This window comes from Rhizoctonia solani, chromosome 9, assembly GCF_016906535.1.
Source record: "Rhizoctonia solani chromosome 9, complete sequence".
Classification (NCBI taxonomy): domain Eukaryota; kingdom Fungi; phylum Basidiomycota; class Agaricomycetes; order Cantharellales; family Ceratobasidiaceae; genus Rhizoctonia; species Rhizoctonia solani.
The window spans coordinates 1,510,776-1,533,224 of record NC_057378.1 but is presented as its reverse complement, the minus strand read 5'-3'; the positions used below and the strand labels follow the sequence as shown (position 1 = coordinate 1,533,224).

The 22,449-nt window shown below is 42.8% G+C and overlaps 8 protein-coding genes across 8 annotated transcripts; 2 read left to right on the top strand and 6 right to left on the bottom strand.

The window, feature by feature from the left end:
• Positions 1–1,041: 1,041 nt before the first annotated feature.
• RhiXN_08007 (uncharacterized protein) lies at positions 1,042–2,115 on the bottom strand (the record flags this gene model as incomplete). The annotated part of the gene is made up of 3 exons (XM_043327823.1): positions 1,042–1,204; positions 1,262–1,533; positions 1,588–2,115. The coding sequence occupies 3 exons, from the start codon at positions 2,113–2,115 to the stop codon at positions 1,042–1,044; spliced, it is 963 nt and encodes a 320-aa protein (XP_043183208.1).
• A 7,901-nt stretch (positions 2,116–10,016) lies between these two features.
• RhiXN_08006 (uncharacterized protein) lies at positions 10,017–11,194 on the top strand (the record flags this gene model as incomplete). Its single annotated transcript, XM_043327822.1, has 4 exons — positions 10,017–10,019; positions 10,273–10,402; positions 10,452–10,756; positions 10,808–11,194. 4 exons carry the CDS (start codon positions 10,017–10,019, stop codon positions 11,192–11,194), a joined length of 825 nt encoding a protein of 274 aa, XP_043183207.1.
• Positions 11,195–11,532: 338 nt separating this feature from the next.
• Positions 11,533–12,224, bottom strand: RhiXN_08005 (DDE superfamily endonuclease; the record flags this gene model as incomplete). Its single annotated transcript, XM_043327821.1, has 2 exons — positions 11,533–12,009; positions 12,069–12,224. The coding sequence occupies 2 exons, from the start codon at positions 12,222–12,224 to the stop codon at positions 11,533–11,535; spliced, it is 633 nt and encodes a 210-aa protein (XP_043183206.1).
• A 642-nt stretch (positions 12,225–12,866) lies between these two features.
• RhiXN_08004 (uncharacterized protein) lies at positions 12,867–13,103 on the top strand (the record flags this gene model as incomplete). Its single annotated transcript, XM_043327820.1, has 2 exons — positions 12,867–13,021; positions 13,073–13,103. 2 exons carry the CDS (start codon positions 12,867–12,869, stop codon positions 13,101–13,103), a joined length of 186 nt encoding a protein of 61 aa, XP_043183205.1.
• Positions 13,104–13,487: 384 nt separating this feature from the next.
• Positions 13,488–14,444, bottom strand: RhiXN_08003 (Retrotransposable element Tf2 protein; the record flags this gene model as incomplete). Its single annotated transcript, XM_043327819.1, has 2 exons — positions 13,488–13,852; positions 13,901–14,444. 2 exons carry the CDS (start codon positions 14,442–14,444, stop codon positions 13,488–13,490), a joined length of 909 nt encoding a protein of 302 aa, XP_043183204.1.
• A 450-nt stretch (positions 14,445–14,894) lies between these two features.
• RhiXN_08002 (Retrotransposable element Tf2 protein) lies at positions 14,895–15,359 on the bottom strand (the record flags this gene model as incomplete). The annotated part of the gene is made up of 1 exon (XM_043327818.1): positions 14,895–15,359. One exon carries the CDS (start codon positions 15,357–15,359, stop codon positions 14,895–14,897), a length of 465 nt encoding a protein of 154 aa, XP_043183203.1.
• Positions 15,360–15,648: 289 nt separating this feature from the next.
• On the bottom strand, positions 15,649–16,416 carry RhiXN_08001 (Retrotransposon-derived protein PEG10; the record flags this gene model as incomplete). Its single annotated transcript, XM_043327817.1, has 2 exons — positions 15,649–16,071; positions 16,195–16,416. The coding sequence occupies 2 exons, from the start codon at positions 16,414–16,416 to the stop codon at positions 15,649–15,651; spliced, it is 645 nt and encodes a 214-aa protein (XP_043183202.1).
• A 4,664-nt stretch (positions 16,417–21,080) lies between these two features.
• On the bottom strand, positions 21,081–21,656 carry RhiXN_08000 (reverse transcriptase domain; the record flags this gene model as incomplete). Its single annotated transcript, XM_043327816.1, has 1 exon — positions 21,081–21,656. One exon carries the CDS (start codon positions 21,654–21,656, stop codon positions 21,081–21,083), a length of 576 nt encoding a protein of 191 aa, XP_043183201.1.
• Positions 21,657–22,449: the final 793 nt, after the last annotated feature.

Sequence of the window (22,449 nt, the reverse complement as noted above, 5' to 3'; positions counted from 1 at the left end):
CACTCTAAACTAAGTAAAGAAGATCTATTAGATCTCCAAGTTCACACAAGAGGGATAAAATGAGATGTAAATGGGGATGTATTCAAAGGGTCTCCCTCAGGGGCTTTATATACCCCAGAGGGAGAACAAATAACTATATATGTGATGTGCAAAAGAGGAAGTTACATGAGAGGTACAGTCTGAGCTATTTGATACATAAAGACCAATTAGTCCCAATAAGTCCTAGTGAGATAGACCAAAGGCTATGAATAAAGTATTCTAGAACATATATGACTAAATCACTTTAGTGTGACTGCTAAGAATAACCTTGAGGCAAGGTGGGATCTCATAGAAAGAGCTAGAAACCTAAATGGTTAGCTTCTCCATCAATTTGGCTTGGAATGAGACAATTCCATTTTGAGAATTGAGATACCAGTGCCTCTGACCTATTTGAATTTGTCTGCATAGTAATATGTCTATTTTCCACCAAGATATTGGCATTGGCGCACCCTGCCAACCTTTGGCACTTATTTGTAATTACTAAGCACTGGCACTTCCATGCTTACTTGCACTTGTTCTATGCTCTGTAAGTACTCTTCCTGCATATAAATGTATAGTACATAAAATTTTATAAGTCATAGAAATAATATTATGACCTGTTTGCATGATGAAATATGTATATATGGAAGCACAATGAGGAAATAAAGCATAAAATGTCTTGTAGCACTGCCAGCTCCCAAATATAGTAATTCTCATGCCCATATTTGGATAGAGCAAGTATGATTACCCTAGTTTGCACTACTCACTATTGGCAGTTAGGGGCACATATGTCTAAATTATTCATTTCATAACAACCCCACTCCAGTTGTGGCCTTACTCATGCATATGTGTCACCTATGTGTCATAGTGATGTCATAGGTGGAGGTGGCTGCATAGCTGACTAAGTGCAGGGGGACATGGCAAGGTGCTTAGAGTATGACATAGGTGCTAAAGTCATGTGATCAAAAATGTAGTCTGTTTGCCTTTGTTTAAATTGAGAGAATGGGAATAAAATCCCTGAGATCAAGTGTGTCTACAACACTGCCCCCCTCTAAGGGCCTTGGCAGCGCCAAGGGCCTTTTTCTTCATATCTTCCTCATACTTTTTCAAAATTTTCCCAGCATTTTTTAGGTTCTCCTGTGGTTCCCACATGTTCTCTTCTGATCTGTAACCCTTCCATTTGACTCTGAAGAACCATATTCTGTTGTGCTCCTTGGCATCTGTAATGCATTATACTTTGTACTCCTCTTCTCTGTCCACAGTTACTGGTGGCAGGCAGTTTTTGAAGGTACAATTCTGGTCCTTTTTAACTTTTGACAATAATCCAACATAGAAGACATTATGGGTTTGCATGGATGGTGGCAGTTCTAGGCAGTAGGCTTGCTCCAAGATCTTCTCAATTACTTTAAAGGGCCCCAGGTATTGTTCTGAGAGCTTGGGGCTTAATGTTTTGAGTTTGATGTTCTTGGTGTCAAGCCAAGCTTCTTCACCAATCTTGAAATCTATTGGGACCACCTCTGATCCCCCAGTTGTCATTTTTGCCTTGGATTGTCACAGGGCAGCTTCCACTTCCAGCCATTGAGCTTCCATTGCCTTGGCCAGGTTGTCTGCTTCAGGCACATGTGTGGGCACATTGCTTGGGGTCAGTGTTGGTTCCCATCCATACAGGGCTTTAAGTGGGGTTTTTCCAGTGCTACTGTGGAGTGCATTGTTGTAGGCAAATTTGGCCATTGGCAGCCACTTGGTCCAGTCCTTTTGGTTGGTTCCTGAGTATGCCCTTAGGAAGTGTTCTATGGAAGGATTCACCTGCTCTGTCTGTCTGTTGCTTTGTGGGTGGTAGGCCAAAGAGAAATGGGGGTCTATTCCTAGGCATTTGTGTAAGGCCTTGAGGAAATTGTTGTTGAAGACCCTTCCCCTGTCTGAAATTGTTTTCTCTAGCATGTCATGCCTTTCCCATATGTGTTGAAGGAACAACTCTGCCAATTCTGGTGCCTTGAGTTTCTTTGAACATTTGACAAATATGCCATATTTTGTGAAGCTGTCTATGATGACCAAGATGGAGTCATGACTTCTGTCCTTAGGTAGATCCACAATCATGTTGTATGACACATGTTACCATGGTTGGGTTGTGAGCTCAAGTGGCTGCAGGGGTATCAAGGCATACTTGGGTTTCTGGATGCACTGGCAGGTTTCACAGCTATCCACATGCCAGTAGGTGTCTGCTCTGATGCCTGGCCAATAGTACAATTGTGAGACAAGTTCCAGTGTTCTTTGGTGTCCTGGGTGTCCTGCCAGAGGGCTGTCTGTTAAGAGTTGTGTAAGTACAGGAGTAAGAAAGAATTACTGTATACAAAATGTATATGGAAATAACTAAGAATTAGTATTAAGGATCAGAATATATGCACAGAATATATGCACAACATAAGCTAGGTTATCAGGAATAACAACTCCTAACATATAGTCTAGCAACTATGAAGTGCAGGTGGTTGGTTATGTATAGTACCTTAGACTAATGTTACTTAAGCCTAAGTGACTAAGAGTATGTATACTTAAGGTCTCTGGGATAGTACCTTAGGTAAGAGAGTTACCTGACTAATGTACAGGATTTATAGGATTTGCCTATTTAAGTATAGGACTTATAGATGCTTAAGTAAGACTTAAGACTTATGGGGTTTACCTAAAATAGATCTAGGATATATGAGATATTATAGATAAAGCTATCTACAATATAGGGGGTATGGTGGATTGAAACACTATCACTCAATCACCAATCACAACAATCCTTACAGTATTGTTGCACTATACTCAATGTTGAACTCAACAACTGTGACAGTCAAGGGGCACAGGGTTGCAGTAATTACACTAATAGGTTATCCTGTGTCTGTTGGGACTGGCCTATGGTCTTAGTGCGCCAAACAACCTCCTATGCTATTTACAGTGAGTCAATCACTAAAGTAAATGCACAGATAAGCTGTTAAAGGCTTGTGTGTATATGTCAATATATAAGAGTGGATAAATGGATGCATTAGAAGCGTCTTCACAGGGTCCTCTTATACCCTGAGAAAGCACACAAACAAGTATATACATGATTGATACCAAGAGGGGGTACAGGAGGTACATGTGGCAACTGAAACACTTAGGAGAGCCAATACTTTGGTACATAGTAAACAAACAACAGATCCTAATATTTGCCCCAAGGCAATGTTTGCCCCAAGGCAGTATTTACCTGTGTGGGTCCTTAGATGTCCCAAGGCTAAGTGTTTCATCCTTGGAGTAAACAGTCCCAAAGGTAGGATACTGCTGCATTGGGTACTTACAGTAAATGGTGCATAACTCTGCCAAATGTTGTCCGTTTTGGGTGATTGACCCAGCGTTCTGGAGCGCACAAACAGGCGCACCTAAACGCAAGTGGTTCGGCAGTGTGGGATGCCCGGGTGATAGAGAAAAGGCGCATTTAGTGCGTCGGCGCTTAAGCGCTGATTAAGCGCTGGAGCACTTGCCTATGCAACAGGGGGGACCCTGAATATTTCTGTGTGTAGCCACAAGATAGAATCTCAAATAATAAATACTACAAACAAGAGAAATAATGCTTGTTACTGTTTATCTACTCAGCTGAATTTATATATATTTAAATGAGTGAGAAAACAACATATATGCAAAAGGCATTGCATATTGAGGGTATTCCTGAGGTTTGTAGGTTTTGTAAAGGTTACTATTGGATAGAGGGACCTTGAAAACCTTAGTTTGCATCTTTATCTCATTTGTTTACTGTAAGATTACTAGTGTAATTAATAAAATAAGTACAGATTATTGAAGAAATGTCATATCCATAACAAATCCCCAGGGGTTGGAATTTCTCAAGGGGTTGGATTTCTGCTCAGGGGTTGGGTTCTTGGGTTTGTTAGGGGTTGGACATTTTTGGAGGGGCTGGATTTGTGGCCAAGGGTTGGATTTACATTCTTTGTTGGGGGTGGGCTTATTTGAGGGGTTTGGATTTGAGCACTGGGGTTGGGTGCATGAATGAGGGTTGAATTTCTAGGCAATTGCTCATCCAGCACATAGCAAGTGTAAACTAGGTCAAAATCATATTAATACCAATTATATACCTCATACAAAATCCAAGTGTGCCAAATCCAAACTCCTATCAATGATCCACCAATGCTTGTTGTCTTGAATTTATCCAATAGCACACTGTATGGTTAGGGCATTGACCACTTCCCCACTTCCCAACTTTCCCTTGTACCATGTGACCCTGTATTTGTAAGCATCTTCAATAACCACTGGCACCTCCAAGATAAATGCAAGAATGAGACATTTTGATCCATCCTTTGATGGATTGACAACACTTTTGGGCTTTAGGGGCAACGTAAACAAGCATTGAAGCTGACCATTATAAGAAGTTGGGACAAAGTTGGGTGTTGCTCTTGGACAATGAGCAAGTCAATCAGCCAGCAATTCATACTAGACTTATTGAGTCAATATTAATATACATATATACATATAAACTAAAACATACCCAAACAAATGATGCATTGCAGCTGTCCCATGTAACTTATGGTAGCCTTGTGTTTGAATCAAGTTGCCTCCCTGGGCAATTTGCATTTGGCCCCATTGTTGGAGGGTGTTGGGAATCAGCTCTAGAGCTAATTTCTTTCCAATTTGTACTTTGTAGGTGGTTGCCAAGTATTTAGAGATCTGTGCATGTAGCTTGGGAGTTACAGTGAGCACCTCAGCCCAGGGGTTTAGGAATATTTGGTTGGGATCTAGACATACTTAGTTGACATTGAAACAATAAATGATAAACATACAGTTTTCAAACTTATCACCTTCCCTCATCTCAGTCTTCAAGTCCTCCTTGGCTGATGCTTGGGTTTGCCCAAAGGTGATCATATTGCGTATGTCATATTTTGCAGATAATACAAAGCTGGGCAACATTGTAAATGCACCAAGCAATGTTTGCATAAGGAAATTGCCAGCTTTTCACTGAGGCCCCAGTGAAGCTACAGTATTGCTCCATAGGGAATGCCCAGTAGCTAGGTAGGGTGTCATGACCCATGCCTTTGCTGGCATGTCTCCTGACCAAGCCACCTACTAATAGGATATTCCACAGTCTTTAGAAGGCCGCATATACTCACATATATGCAGTCAGAACTGTCATTACTCTAAGGGCTCATGACTTAGAGACTGACAGTCCACCAGGGTCACATGACCTCCCCCCTCCAGTCCTTTATCAAATACTATACTAAACTACTACGGATTTGAGGTGGGGGGGGGATGACATAATCTCTTCTATAATAATATATTATTCAGACCTTGCCTGCGGGCTCCCTTAACATTGGCCTGCGGCTAGGGGGGCAGGGGGAGTGCAACATCCCCCAGCAATATATATTATTCATATATCACTGTGCATCACATATACTATATATATCTTTGACAGTGGATATATATGGTAATAACCTTTCCAGATATAGGTTATGACATAGAGGTCCAAGCCACTCAATGGAATCCACAATGTGAAGCAGATAGTGTATATTTGTTGTACACACCTGTATGCACTCTGGATTGTGCTGGTAGTAGATCCTATCACATAGTTGATAAACCACTCAATTTGTATATATGCATAAATATTACTCACTGTTCAAAATCCTCCACCCACTCAATGAAACCTAGACAGATTGCTGGGAGCTCAGAGCAATCAACAGCATGGTTGGTGCATTTTTTCATTAGGTTGACTAGACAAACACAATGAATATAGTATCTTGAGTCCATAAAGCAATGGTGCAGTATATTTGGTGCACCATGAATTGCCCAATAAGACCAAGATTCAGAAGCAAAATGTGAGCAATTTCCAAAATGAGGAATAGGACAGCCAAAAGAAGGTGTCAAAAGCAAAGAATCAACACACATGTCCCCCATAGAGTTCCAGACAAGCATGTTGATCAAGTAATTCTCAAATCCAGAATCAATCCCATTGAATTTTCTGTGCCATAAGTCTGCAAGCTGAGGGATTAGGTTTATCTGCACAAGATGCATAGTGTTACACCCCTAACCAATTACACCACTGGGATTGCCTAATTTCTCTAATATTTTTACTATTTTTTACAAACTCTTTCTCTCTACTTTTCCAATCATGTGATCTTGGTGCTTACCAAGTCAAGATGCTGCGCCAAGACCTGCCAAGCTGCTGTGCCAAGGGCACTTAGACAAATTCCACACTTCTGTGCAGCCTGCAGTATGCTTCCCTCTGTATTTAGGACTTCTTTTCACACACACATCCCAATTTGTAATTAGTACCTCTTGTGTATATATACAGCAGGGAAATTGCTTGGAGACCCCAAGTCAATTTTACCTTGTCTATCTCACAGACAGGTTCCAGAAGTCAACAGTTAGTGTTGGGACCTTATAGTCCCCTTACTCTCACTGGCCTTAGGCCCTTCACCACTGTAGTCAGGAGCCTCCACACCACCTTAAGCAGTTGAGATAGTATCAGTTAGCCTTAGTTAGTAGATTACCTTGTTTAGTACAGCCATAAGCACCTGCCCATTAGCATGTAACCCACCTTACAGTGTGGTTACAACACATAGATTTGACAGGGAACAAGTTGGGGATCTGGCTCAACAAGAGTTCAGCCAACAATGTCACACCCTTGATGCTGCATTCAGCTGCTAAGTTGGCCCATGCAGTGTTGTTTGGAGCTTGGAGGACATCATAACCATCTCTAAGGCACTCCTTGTGAGTGCAGAGTGGGAGTTTGTAGGGGTCAAGTCCAGGGTTGTCTGAACAATGAAGTGGGCAATACAGATGGGATGCATTCTTGACTGTGCAGTCAAGAATTCTCATAATCTTGCATAAGCAACAAGGGAAGCAGCCATTATGGTCTACAAACTCCATTAATTTTGCAATTACTGGTAAGTCTCCAAACACTGCAAGAGTGTGCACACAAAGAGTAAAAACCTCTTTGTTAACCACATCTGCAGCCTCAACACCTCAAGCAAGCACCACAAGTTTGTTGATTAGCTGCTGGAAGAAGGAGTTGAGGTGTTTGGGGGAGTGGGGGCCAGGGATAATGCCAGTACATATCATGTTGGAGAGGTGAGCTTGGATTTTGGGGGGGAAGTTGTAAATAATAATTATGAATGGCCAACATGAATGATTTTGTTGCTTAAATGGGCCAATGCCATCCAGTGCAATTGCCAGTGAAAGCTCTTGAAGTCCTCAAAATGTTGGTGTGGCTGTTCAACTCCATCAACAACCATGCATGTAGCACATAATAGCTCATAGAGTACAGCATCAAATACATCCTGGATGTGTGTTCCACTCTGCTGGAATTCAGACCAATATAGCATTTTTGAGAATGTTGCTCAGTTTTGAAAGAGTGCTTGCAGCTGGGGGATAAGTGGAATATATTGGAAAATAGAATACAGACATCCAGAAGGGTTGAGGCAAGGGGAATGACAGTAAGGGTAACTCTTGAGATTGGCAAGATATCCTGTATAACAAATGCATGAGCTCTTGCAGCAGTGGCATTTAACTAGTTTCAGTGCCAATAGTGCAAGCATTTGAGTCCTGATAGACTTAAGACTTGGGATTTTAGTTTTGGTTTTAGACCAACAGTAAGTTCTTCACATTGCTTCATGTGTACATACAGCAGTCTTCTCCCTAACAAAAAAATTAAAGTCCTGGATGGTATCTAGATCATCCAGGCCAATGGTTGTTTGAGCTGAAATGCAAATATGATAAATGCAGAGAGAATCAAACAAAATATGTACACAGTTTAGCAACTTTGACTAACAATTGCTCCCAAATGAACAATTGAGGCAGTAATCCATATGTTGCAGGATTGTATTCCACATTGTCCACATCTGCCAACTCATCTAAGTCACTTCCTCCAAGCTCCAACAAATCCAATGGCATCTTTAAGGTATGTGTGCTGTGTGAACAAGAGCCTTTGGAGTGAAGCTCTTGATCTCCCAAGTCCAGCAGGCTGCATGCTTGCATGACTTATTCCCAAATATGGGTTAGGTTGAGTTCAGGCATGGTCTTGAGCTCCAAATGATACAGTTCTGTATCATGGTCTATATATTTGGGCTTGGGGGGAACAGGTCTAGCATGGGGATTGGCTGGGGCTGCATAACTGGGATGGGGGAGAATTTGCTTGGTGTGTATGGATGAATTCCTAGCTTGAATGCCAGCATAAGCATTGTCTGTATGGTGGATTAAATGAATATTTATTAGCATATAAAAAGATTAAATTATTACTTACCAAAGCTTCTCAGTGCCAGGTCTCCTCCTTGGCTTGCCTAGAGGTTTGCAAATTGGCCAAGGCATCCCCTCTTGAGCTTGTTGGTGAGACTTGAAGGTCTCAGTGGTTACATAATTTTGACAGCAACTGCACCATACTTTCTGCTTATCAACCATTTATGACAATAACTGAGGACAGACTGTGGGTGGGGAGCAAACAAAACTTTGGTCCAAGAGCTAAGTGCTGTTGGCTGACATAAGCATTGGGGGGACTTGAGTATTGGTTGACATCCTGCCTCCCTCTCTCCCAACCATCACCAGCATGTTCCCTCTTCCCCATCCTCTCTTGTTTGACTGCATACATAAAATTCTATTATCTGGTAAATATTTATCCAGGTTCCTGTCACCTATTGCTGACAATCTACCAACTTTTGCAATGAAATTCCATCAGCACATTCATTTTGTAAAATTCACTCCAAGACCACAAAAAATTGTTCAACTAGTCATTGAAAGCCTTATAAATCAAGTAATAATACAATGTACTCTTATTTCTGTGTCTTCAACATGTCTTAACTCATTTTTAACACCAAGGTATGTTCAATAGTGCCTTCAGTGCCACAGCACCTGTTGGTGGCACAGCCACAGATCTACCTGGTATGTCATGAGCCACACCCCTATTGTGCCCTCTATTCACATACCAGGGCATTCATGGTACACACTACAGCCACCGGAAACACGCATATACTCGCACTTATGCGCTCAGAACCCCCAGGTTCCCACATATAAGAGACTTATGGTCAACATGGCTGGACTTAGTGATATTCTCTAAGTCCAGGTCACATGACCTCCCCCCCTCCATTCCTTTATCAAATACTATACTAAACTACTACAGATTTGAGGTGGGGGGATGACATAATCTCTTCTATAATAATATATTATTCAGACCTTACCCACAGGCTCCCTTAACAGTGGCCTACGGCTAGGGGGGCAGGGGGAGTGCAACATCCCCCAGCCACTTATATCATTAATATATCACTGTGCATCACATATACTATGTATATCTTTGACAGTGGATATATATGGTAATAACCCTTCCAGATATGGGTTATGACATGGTAAGCAACTGAGAACTCATTTGATTATCCACCACTGATAAGTCCCTTATTGTCATAATCCATATCTGGAGGGGTTATTACCATATATATCCACTGTCAAAGATATATAGTATATATGATGCACAGTGATATATTAATAATATAAGTTGCTGGGGGACATTGCATTCCCCCTGCCTCCCTAGCTGCAGGCCAATGTTAAGGGAGCCCATGGGCAAGGTCTGAATAATATATTATTATAGAAGAGATTATGTCATCCCCCCCCACTTCAAATCTGTAGTAGTTTAGTATAGTATTTGATAAAGGACTGGAGGGGGGAGGTCATGTGACCCTGGTGGACTGTCAGTCTATAAGTCATGAGCCCTTAGAGTAATGACAGTTCTGACTGCATATATGTGAGTATATGCGGCCTTCTAAAGACTGTGGAATATCCTATTAGTAGGTGGCTTGGTCAGGAGACATGCCAGCAAAGGCATGGGTCATGACACTTATCAGCACAGCACCTAAAAGGGGGAAAGTCTGTGAAGACCACATTCCCCAATGGTACTCAAAAAACTGTCTTGACCATTGAAAAACCAAAGAAGATCAAGAAGTGCAGGGGATTGGAAGGTTATATGGACTTTGGAATAGGGAAAACATTCCCTCATGGTATGTAGTTAGATATCAAGGTCAGTCTCACATGCATTCATTTGGTCTTTTGGATATTTAACACTGAGCCACTTTATATTTAGGCCAAATTTCACAACAACATGGCAAGTATGCTTGGGAATGTTGGAGTGACCTGGGAGCTAGTCCCTTACAACATTTGGGCCACTGTCCTTGTCTCTGCAGGTTTTATTTTATTCTTATTTTTTCCTTTATCACACAACATTTTGCTAACATAAACAATTGTTTTTTACAGACTAAGGCTGCATACCCAGTGCTCTACCACTTCCCAGAGGACTGGGCTGGGAAAGCCTTAATGAAAACTGTATGCAAGAACAAGCACAACACCAAGGCAAATGAGCAAGGACAGCTATGCAGAGGGAAGAGTAAGTTAAAATTGTACTCACTTGATTGTGTATTATTTTGGTTTATTAGATGACAATACCAACACCCCTATCCAGAACAACAAGGAGCAGTCCATCAAGGAAGAGCCTGTTGAAGAGGATCCATTTGAAGAGGAGCCCATCAAAGAGGATCTGCTGAAAGAGGAGCCTGTCAAAGAGGATCTGTTTGAAGAGGAGCCAATCAAAGAGGATCCATTTGAAGAGGAGCCTGTCAAGGAGGACTGTGCTTTCAAAGAGCCTGTGGATGAAGAACTTGCTGGTACCATTGAATCTGACAAGAACAAGGATGATATCAAAGTGCAAGTGAGCCTGACAAGAACTGCAGGTCTAGGAAAGGTAAGTTTTAATAATATCATTATTATTCTGATGTTTCTCTAATACAACTAGAAATGCTGTCATATTGAGGATTCCAATAGCAAGGATGAACAAGAGGTTAAGCAACCTTTGTTCACAGCTTGCACCTTGGCTCCAACTCCAACTCCCACATCCAATGTTCTGCTACTCAAGCTCTCAGCTTGCACATCCAATGCCCCTGCCTGCCCATCAAAATCTTCTGCTCCAAAGTCCAAGTCTGCATCCAAGACTTCCACTTCCAAGGCTCCCACTCCCACTCCCACTCCCACTCTTGCATCCACAAACAAGGCCAAGATCCCCACTGCTGCTGCCACTGCCAAGTCTGCCATGTCCTTGTCTGAATCAGAGCCATCTCCACCTCCAAAAATACCTTTGGCTACTGTGAAAAAGCAAGTGCCAGTAAGACTCTCAATTGAATGACAGCAATGACAGGTGCATTGCCAGTAAGTATATTGTATATACATGTTCTTATACACTAACAACTACCAATGGTCTATAGAGTCTCAAGAGGAAAGCTCAGCCCAAACCTAACCTCAGTGTGGAATCCAACCTTGAAACTGCAACTAAACCAGCAAAACCCCTGCCCACCAAGCACCAAAAGGGCAATGTACTACCAGACACAGAAATTATCCAGACACATGATCAAGATGTGCACCCCTGCTAGTGTTCCTGCTGTTGGTTTGCAAGTGTAACATAAAATTGAAAGAAAACAAATGATTCAACATACATACTAAGGGAAAACAAATCAGCCAGATCACTTAGAATTCAGTTGGGCAGCCTTTTGCTACTTTAACAGCCTCAACATGAGCATCCATCCTGTCAGTATATTTGTTGATACCCTCCTCAGTAAATGCATCCCAAACCATCTTGGCTGCTTTCCAGAGCTTGTCCAGGTTCTTACAAGCCCCAGGGATCTTGAATACATGCTTCTTGAAGATATTCCACAGAGGTTCAATGGGGTTAAGATCAGGGGCATTTGATGAGTGGGGTAGTTGTTCTATCCCAAGCTCTTTTTGAGCGCATTGTGCGGCTATACCCCTATGTGCAGCTGCCCCATCTTCCACAACCAGAATTTTGTGACCCTGCTCAACCTCTAGATCAGCTAAAAATTGGTTGAGCGGGCCATTGGTAATCTGTTTGGCATATCCTTCAGAAGTGAGTCCCCCACCACTCACATGCCCATTCTTCCCAACAGCCCAAGGGAACAACTCAAGCCAAAACAGATCCCCCTTTTTCTGTGTGCAATACAGCCCCATAAGGTAAGGCCCTGGCAACCACTATGGAATGTTGGCACCATGTATTTGGGGAGGTATACTTCTCCCTTCTTCCCAGTTACTCTTGGTTGCTCCAGCTGTTCCCCAGTGTTAAGGGTGGTCTTGTCAACCCAAGCAACCCAGTCCCAATTCCTATTTGTGTTGTCTCCAGCCCAATTACACTGTGCCTCCATCATTTTAGGTTTGAGATATGGTTTCTGGCAGGCAACAAAGCATTGGAGGTGGTTGTGTTTGGCCACATGCTGAACTTGACATTCAATAACTGACCCAACAAGCTCAGCAATAGCCCCATAATTTTTGAGTGGGTAGATATGGAGGTGGTGTACAATTTGGTGCTGAGTTGCAGGGGATAGGAAAGGTGGGTGGCCAAGATGGGGTTGAGGGTCAGCAGGCCTGTACTTGTAGTAACTAGTTACAATATTGTAAGCTGTAGACTTAGGAACACCAGTATGTTTTTCTATGTATCTGTATGTTTTTCCTTCCTCATTTAGTGCCAAAATGCAAGCTTGATCAAGCTGAGAAACCTCCTTGCTGCAACAAGGGGGGTCAGAGGACATTGTGAAGAGAAAGCAAATTTGTCATGTGGTAGTGTCTGGATAATTTTGGTGTCCAGTAGTACAGGCCAAAGGGAAAGTAAGTTAACTTTCTTCTTGAGCACAAAAAGTCTCACTGGAGATTGGTGCAAGGTGTTCAGGCACTCAAACTTGTGGGTGCAGAACTGCCAAGACAAAGTCTTGCAGCTGGAGAGTGCAAGTGCAAAGATAAAGAAGAAACCTGCTGCTGTAGCCCCTGCTTCTGCCTTGACTGCAACCAAAGCCATGGCAGCTTTGAATATTGTTGTTGATCCTGTCTCCAAGTCATTCAATTCAGTGCCAAAGCCCTGCCCACCACCACAGGATTTATTGGCTGCAACTTCACATGCAGCCAAGTTGGAAATGGTCAACAAATCTGATTTGAGCAAGACTGTTCCAATGTAAGAGACTTAGAACATTGGATTTTGGGTACTGATATAGTATTCTTGCAGGAAAACACAGGCTTTAGCCAAAAACAAGTAACCAAGGCTGGTTTGCAACTTGCTCTCAATCATTTATTTCTTCTCTTTCTCACTGTTTCCTTACTTGTTTCTGTCTTTGAACCTTGACTCTGTGTCTCAAACTTGCTGTATTTTCTTTGATGATTTCATGTATCCTTTTTTGCATGCTTCTGTTGTTTCTCAGTCTCCTTGCACCATGTATCTCTGCACCCCAGGCTCAGATACCAGCTGGGTATCCATACCTTGGCAGCAGACTGCAAGTATTCATGAGCACTAGGAACAGTGCCAGGGTCCAGACAATTCCCATATTAAATAGCCAGCCCCTGGGTCTGGATATTCCTGGGGTTGGATTTTGCCAAAGGTCCAAACCCAAGGGTGTGTTTTCTACTTAAGAGACATCCATACCCTAAGGCTTGGACTTTAGGGCTTGGACTGTCTGTACCTTTGGGGTATACAGTGCAAAAATCTCCAGAGGTGGTATTACTTCTGGTTCCTGTTCCAAGTCCCTGTAGTCCAATCTTTTTGACAATGCATCTGGTTTCCCTGATTGTTTACCCAGTTGGTAATGGATCTCAAAGTTAAAATCACTTAGGAAAATCTGCCATTGTGTGTGTCTTTGGTTGTAGTTTCTTGCATTCATCCAATATTCCAAGTTTCTGTTATCCATAAAGACTTGGATGGGGGAGTGTGTTGCTTCCAAGAAGATATACCATTCCTCAAGTGCCTTAATAATTGCCAATAGTTCCTTGTTGTGGGGGTTGTAGTTAGCTTCTGCACCACTAAGGGATTTTGACATGTAGGCAATGGGATGTAGTCAACCATTGGAGCTTCTTTGGCTCAGGATTGCTCCCATGGCAACTTCAGAAGCATCTGTTTCAAGGTAGTAGGGGAGTTTGGGGTTTGAGCAGATTAAAACTGGGCTGTTTGTAACCAAGGTTTCAAGTTCCTGAGAGGCTTCTTCTGTTGCTGTGTCCCAGGACCATGGGGTGTCCTTCTTGGTTAAGTTGTGTAGGGGTTGTGCAACTGTGCTGAAGTTGGGGATGCAGCATTGCAGGTAGTTTACAAATCCCAAGAATGCCTGGACTTCTTTAACTGTTCTAGGGGTCAGCCAGGATGTAACTGCTTCTACCTTTATCTGATCTGTAGAGAAGCCTTTGGGGAAGATGACAATTCCCAGGTAATTGACAGTGGTAACATGGAAGTGACATTTTGAGAGTTTGCAAAAAGGCTGGTTCTTCATTAACCTTGACAAGACTTCCCTTACATGACCAGGGTGGTCCTTGGGGTTTTCAGAGAAAATAAGGATGTTGTCCAGGTATATGACTACTGTTATCTCTATGAAGTCCCTGAATAAGTTGTTCATAAAGTGTTAGAACACAGCTGGGGCATTGGTGAGACTGAAAGGCATTACTAAGTATTCAAATAAGCCATATTTGCTCCTGAAGGCTGTTTTCCATTTGTCTCCTTCCCTGATGCATACATTGTTATATCCCCATCAAAGGTCTAGTTTGGTAAACATTTTAGCATGACATAGCTTGGCCATTAGGTTCTCTTGCTGGGGAAGGGGATAGATGTTTTGTAGGGTTGCCTCATTCAATTGCCTGTAGTCCACTACTGATTGTAGTGATCCATTGGCCTTTTTCACAAACATAACCAGCACTCTGGTAGGGGAGGTACTTGGCCTGATTTATTCAGTGGCCAGTTCTTCCTCTATGTGGGTTTTGAGGGCTGCTGATTCTGCATCAGTCATTCTGTATATTGGACTGGGGTTTAGTTTGGCATTGGGTACCAGATCAATGGCAATGTCATAGTCTCAATGCAGGGGTAGGACTTTGAACTCCTCTTCTCCAAAGACACTGGCAAATTTGTGATATTGAATTGGAAGATTGTTTGTGGGACTTGGATTGGCTTCCTCTTCCAATGCAATGTTGGAGTATTTGGGGAAGGTAACTATTCCCTGTTGCCAGTCAATGAGAGGGGATTCTTGGGTTAACCATGTCATGCCTAGGATGGCAGGTGTGTTGCCAATGGGACAAAAAAGGAAGGGGATGGAGTGTGAATGACCATTGGCCAAAACTGCAAGTTGTACCTGGTCCCAAATAGAACCAGTCAGGGAGATTGTACTGTCTAACATTCTCACTACTTGTGGATTTTTGAGTAGGGATTTTGGGATTTTGAGTTTTTCAACAATACAAGGTGATATGAAATTTGAGGTGGCTCTGGAGTTGATTAGGGTTTGGAGGGTTTCTGCTGGGTAGTCATGCATGTGTAGGTCCATGAAGAGTAGAGGTTTTTTTTATTTGAGTCTTGAGCAATAGATACAAATTCAAACTCTGATACATGCATGTCTATAGATGGGGTCAAAGGCTTGGCAGTAGTCCTTGACCTTATTCTTTTCCCAATTTGTCCTCAGCCATCTTAGCTGCCTCTTGGATTGTGGCTTTCCAGCTGTTAGGGCACTGATTGATCCTGTGACCCTTCTGTCTGAATTTGATGCATAGCCCAGATGCTTGGCAGCAATCCCTCTCCTTGGGTGTGACATAGTTGGGGTCTTCTGATTAGCAGACCTAATGTGTGGTAGTGGTGGTGGAGGTGGTTGCTGTGATCAGGGTTTTGCCTTTGGACTTGGGGCAGTTCTTTTCATTCTTGCAGCAGGTATTGTCTATTTTGATAGCCACCACAAAGATGGCTTTGAGCTCTTCAGGGATGTTGTATTTAGTAGACAGGAGCTCTTTGACCTTCCAATGAAGACCCCTTGTAAACTGGGCAATGTATGCTTCCTTGTTACAGTCTAGTTCTCCTATAAGTTTGCAGAGCTTTGGGACATATTCTGCTGTGGATGTGGTCTGGGCAAGGGAGGCAATTTTTTGCACAGCAGCCCATTTTGTGTCTGGGTTGGCAAAGGCTTCCTTGAAGTATACTCCTAAGGCCTGGATGTTTTTGGGGGCTGACCCTTCTCCCTTTATGATGTTATTGATGAGGGGGAGTGCCTAGTTGGCTGCTGTCATAAACAGAGGAAAAAAGAACTAGCCAGAATTGAACCAGCTTGACCACTAAGCCATAGAGCCCTGTTATTCCTCTGCTGACAACCCATGATTACACCTGCTACCCACCAAATTTGGGCTTGGGCCAGCATGCAACCATTTGTACTGGTCTGTCTTGACCATGTCCAGGACAGCTGCCTTGTCTTCTGTGTGGTATAGGATCCATACCACCATCTGCTCTACTTTGTCAAATTGGTGACAATGTAGAGCTACCCAAAGGAACATTCTGTCAAGCCATTGAGTGGCCTTCTGTCCCCTGGTGCTTCCTTTATAAGGATCTGGGAGCTCCATCTTGGGACATTTGGTGCTTGCTTCTTCCTGTGTTGTACACCACTGTAAGGTGGGTACTTGCTAGTGAGATGGGTGCTTGTGGCCATACTACTACTACACTGCTTATGTAATCTAACTATCTAAGGCTTAACCACTACTGACTAAGTTGCTTATGGCAACTACTATCTATCTACTGTTGGCAAAGGGGGCTGAGCCCAGGAGGTGCAATGAGCACAGGTAAAGGGGTTAACTTCTGAACTACTAGGGGGCCGGCTACTTAGCTGGCTGGGGTGCCTCCTCAATGGATATGAGACAAGGTAAAATTGACTTGGGGTTTCCAAGCAATTTTCCTGTTGTTTATATAGACAAAGGCAAGAGTATATACATGGTCTGTGCATGGTAGAAAGAAGTGTTTGTATGAAATAAGAAGCATGCTGCAGGCTGTGCAGAAGCGTGGATTTCTCATAAGCGCCCTTGGCACGGCATCTTGGCGCAGCATCTTGGCATAATAAGCGCCAAGATCACGTGATTGAAAAACATGAGATAACAAGTTCGGAAAAAATAGTAGAAATATCAGAAAATTCAGGCAATTCCAGTGGTATATGTGAAGGGAGTGTAACATCCTGGAAGGGGGTGAGCAAGGTTAGACCCCAAGACATTGAGCAAGGCTCTTTTTTGACCCTTGTTTCCTCTTCTTCCTCTGAGTTGTAGGTCCCTGATCTCCAGATGGGGTGGAACAGACAAAGTTATTTGTCTCTTTTGATAGGGTGAGGATTTGGGCAAGTTGTTTGTCTTGAGACTTGACTTGGTCCTGAAGGGACCCAACTTGGATGGTAAGGGCTTGGATGATGTCCATAAGGACCCTAAGGGTTGGCTCTGGTTCCATTCTGGACAGGTGTTCTGGAGAGGGAGATGGGATGCAACAGGGTGGTTGGGAGTGGGCTGCCAAGAAATGTTGGCTTGAGCAACTGAGGGACAGGAGTAGGGGTGAGGGATGTCAGAGCATGTGGATGAAATGATGAGCTAAGGTATGGGTGGATAGTGCCTGTGACAGGACTTATGAGCAGTTTTTTGTAGTGTGTGGTTGCTAAACATTTGTGTCAAGCACCTAGCATTGGATGGTCCCTACAACAAATCAACAGATCTGGCAATTGTGATATTAGCAGGTTTGCCACAAGCAGGTGTTTCAGCTGACTAAGGTTGCTAGCTACTGTGTACCAGCAAAACACATGGTATGCAGGCAATCAGAACTTGTCTGCCTTATAGCAATTTGGTACCAAGTGAGATAGGTGGTGTTTTGATAATTATCACCAAATGATCCTATTACTTGTTTTCCCTTGTGCTAGAACAGGGAGTCTTCTTGTTGTCAAATCAAGCCTACAAAAGTCAATTTTACAATGTTGTGACCCAACTGTAAGGTTGGTCACTTACTAGTGGTGGGCACTTGAGGCTGTACTACTACAAGGTAAACTAACTAGAAGGCTATACTACTGAGAAGGGACCACTCAAGGCAATGTGGGGACTGCTATCTATGATGAGGAAGAGCCTAAGGCCAGTGAGCTTCTCAGTACTGTAACTACTGAGTCATTTAAAGGTCTTATGGACCCAACACTACTACTGAACCTCTGAACCCTGTCTGTGATGGTAGACAAGGTAAAATCAACTTGGGATCTCCAAGCAAGTTTCCTGTGATTTACACTTGTGCCCAAAAAGATTGAGCCATGTGAGCTCAAATCAATGATGCTCATGTGTCACCTGCACAATTGAGAATTTGCTTACAATGTAATAGTAGAGTATGTAGATACAGTAGTATATAACATATAGACAGAGTTTTAGATTTAAACTAAGTCTCCTTGTGGAGATATGTGTGAGCAAAATTTTTGGGCTGGCTCATTCTTTTTGATTGTTTTTCAAACTGCAACTGCAACTGCACACATGCACCCAAAATGACATGCAAAATGGAATAATTTGGATACAAATTTTAGTACTTGGTGTTTCCACCTTTAGCTAAAGACACAGCCAGTACTCAACACAGTAATGAATCATACAAATTGCCAATACATTTTGGGGAAATTTGTTTCCACTTGTCCTTCACTATTTTCCACAATTCTTCTTTATTTAAAGCAGAAGGTTGGTGAGTATGCATGCACTCCTTTGGATGCCACCTGACATTCTCAATTATATTCAAATCCAGGCTTCTTGACAGCCATGGGAGGTTGTTAATACCCCAACTGAGAAGCCAATGTTGTGTCAGCCTGGCTGTATGCTTTGAATCTTGGTCATGCTGGAATATAATGTCAAACAGGGTGATTTTATGGTTGGCAAGGGTTCCAAAGAAGGCATCCCCAAGGATTTCAATGTATCCCAGGGCATTCAGCTTGCATTGTATATGGTACAATCACCTGACTCCCTCTTGGGTAATGCACCCCCAAATGAAAATACACCTGCCACCATGAGATATTGTCTTTTTGGTGTATTTGGGATTACATGGGGACTCACTAGGTTGCCTCCAGTAATATTGGCTGCTGTTGGCCCCAAATAACTTGATTCTGACTTTGTCCAAGAAGACAATGTCATCCCAGTGTGATTATGGCCAGAATATTCAACTGTGGGCACACATGCAACAGGATTTTCTATGCCATTAAGTTAGCAGGGGCACTTGGCAGTGTTTGTACAGTTGTAAACCCAGCTCTTGGAGGTAGCAGCAGAGGGTAGGGGACCCAACAGTAGGAAAGTATTGCTGTTTAATGTTTGCTGCTGTTGGTACTCTACTCTAAGCTAGGGCCAAAGCAGCAAATCTAATGTTGCTAGGGGTTAATTTTTGTGGGTATCCAGGAATGGGATTATCTCAATTGAGTGGGCAGTTGGTAAGTCCATACTTGGCCCAGATACAACCAATAGTAGCATGAGAAACCTGAGTCTCAGGTTGCAAAAGCTGAACAATAGCCCAATCTGAGTATTCAAGCTTTTTCAGTGCAATTATCTGAGCCTTGGTCTTGGGGCTAGTGTATTGAGCTGTTTGTGCATTTTTGGCAGGTGTTCAAGTGTAAAAAGAGGTGGTAAATGGCAATCAATGAGGGAGGACCAGGTAGCTTATGTAAAGTGATCAAAAAGAATGAGCCAGCCCAAAAATTTTGCTCATGCATATCTCCACAAGGAGACTTAGTTTAAATCTAAAACTCTGTCTATATGTTCTATACTACTGTATCTACATACTCTACTATTACTTTGTAAACAAATTCTCAATTGTGCAGGTGACACATGAGCATCATTGATTTGAGTTCATGTGGCTCAATCCTTTTGGGTGCAAGTTTATATACACTAGAGAGGACTATTTACAATATGATAAGGTGTGGGAAACAGAAGTTGAATGTGAAAAAGGAAGCATGCTTCAGACTGCATAAAAGTGTGTTTGTTATCTATGCATCCTTGGCACAGCGTCTTGGCAGGTCTTGGTGTGGCATCTTGACTTGGTAAGCACCAAGATCACATGATCAGAAAAGTAGAGCTAAGGGGTTTGTAAAAAATAGTACAAATATTAGAAAAATGAGGCAAATCCAATGGTGTAACTGATGGGAGCATAACAGACTAAGTGCAAGGAAGGGGAAGAGAAGCAGGAAGGACACAAACAAAGGAGAGAGGAAACATACAAACAGATCAGATGGATGCAGATCAAGCAGAAGGAGGATTCTTTAAATACATGCTAGTAGGGGACTAGAGAGCAAAAAAACCAGCACCCATGTCAGGAGGTGAAGCTCACAACACTTGTACTGGTCTGTTTGACCAAGTCCAGGACAGCACAAGGCCATGATGTGTGCTAACATATCATTCTGTTGGGAGCTCCAACAGCAGCTGGCTTTGCATGCAAAAACCACTCCCTGATTATTGCAGTGGATAGTGACTGCAATGTGATGTACATCAAGGATGAGCCAAAGTATGGCTAGCTTGAACACCATTGCCTTGCCCCAGTCAAGGTCCCCCCCCTTCTTGTTTTTACTACTTGGTCATTTTTCACAAGGCCCATTTGGTATTTATGACAACCCCAAAACCAAACAAAGGAGATGTGTCAGTATAAATGGATAAGGCTGACTCTGATGGGGGTGACTTTACAATGGAGCCAACATTCTTGACATCAAGGATATCCAACTAACATTTCACATTGCATCAGGCTGGTATACTAAGCAGTTTTCCAATGAGACATTTTTGATTGGCATGTGGGAATGATATGGATGAGCCTATTGGTCCAGCAAGCATGGGTTGGGCCTCCAGGATGACTACCAAGCAATGGATCAACAAGCCAATGATCACCTAGGTCTCCTTGAGTGATACCTTAGATGTGCTCAGCTAGTTGCATAGCCTTCCTAAGTGTTTTAGCTGTTTTTTTTGCACAGAATCAAGAAAAATTTTGATAGAATGTCCCAGGTAAAGCCTAAGTATGTGAGCAAGTGACTGAAGGTAATAATTATGGAAAATTGCCAGGGCTAGCCAAGGTTGCCAGCAAGGTTGTAAAACTTGGCAACATTGCCAAAAACATCTGGGCCCACCCTGCTGGCAGTTCCTGGGGGGGGGGCTGGAGGAAATGATAATTGTGCACCCACTTGAGGATTGTGCTGAAACCCTGTCAAGCATAAATGATGTCCATTGAGTTGCTGCATCCAGCAAAAATGCTGTTGGAGCTAGCTGTGTCAAATTGCACTCTGACATCTGCATAAAATTGCCTGCCCAATGTACAACCACATGGACCCAGTTGTCTTGGTGTATAGGGATTTGGCAGCAGGCTGTGTCAGTATCACAGGTTGCTGCAAGAGATCCTTGGGGGCTGCAGTGACAATTTTGGCAAAGTTATGGAAGAATCCCCAGGTACATGGGAAATTGCTTGCATTGATTTGAGCCTTTATAGACAACAACAACTTGCTATGTGGGAAGTAAAAACCCTGTATGATCCTAAATTTGCCCAGCACAGATGGCTTGTTGACAACCTCAAAGGGAGCAGCCAAAAATAGGCAAATTAATTGCTCTGGGGTAACTTGGTTATAAGAGCCAGAGTATCTGACTTTAGATAACTTGGCTTCAATGTATTCTAGGATAATGATGGGTCTAGCCTGGGCTGAGTTATGGTTGTCATGTAAAACTGTGTGTTTTACTTGGCCAATGGCAACAATGTGGAAACTGTTTTGTAGATCATCCAGAACATTGCCAAAATCTCCTAGCAGGTTGAGCTTGCAGAGTTTGACTTCCCACCCATCTGGGCAGAGATGCATGTTGTAACCAAGCTGTAAGATGGGTTACTTGCTAGTGGGAGGTGCTTGCAGCTGTACTACTACACTGGGTCTACTATGTAAGGCTAAGTTACTGACTGAACCACTTAAGGCAGCATGGAGGTATCTAACTCCAATGGAGAGAGTCCTTAGGTGTTCTGGACGTGGTCACATGACCAGTACAAGTGGTTGCATGCTGGCCCAAGCCCAAATTTGGGGGTAGCAGGTGTAATCATGGGTTGTCAGCAGAGGAATAATAGGGCTCTATGGCTTAGTGGTCAAGCTGGTTCAATTCCAGCTAGCTCTATTTTCCTCTGTTTATGACAACTAGTCAGTAAACACAAGGAGCACTGGCACAATCACATGACAGTAGTTCTGTCATGATCTTCATTGGCACAACATGATTTTTTTAGTATTTTCTACCTTTTTTCAGGACAGTTTCCTTTTTTGGTATATTTATGTGTCATCAAGATCATGTGATGTATTGGATATACAATGTGAAAATGCAAAGGACTCATGCTTTGTTGTTGTTTTTGATGTGGCTTCTTTCATGTATATAAGCAGGGTCAAGCCACTGCTAAACCAGCAAGGCTTGACCTCTTTGTCAATCCATCACCAGCTCTTACCTACCCCTTTGCCCAGGCCCTTAGTTAGCCATTAGTGCACCTAACTAAGAACCACTAACCAGGCTATCATTGCCCTCTACCCATATCATAAACCCTTGGGCCTTTGTTGGCCCTTACCCATTCCTACAGTCCATTGGTGATAGGGCCACAGACTTTAAATCCACTTGCAC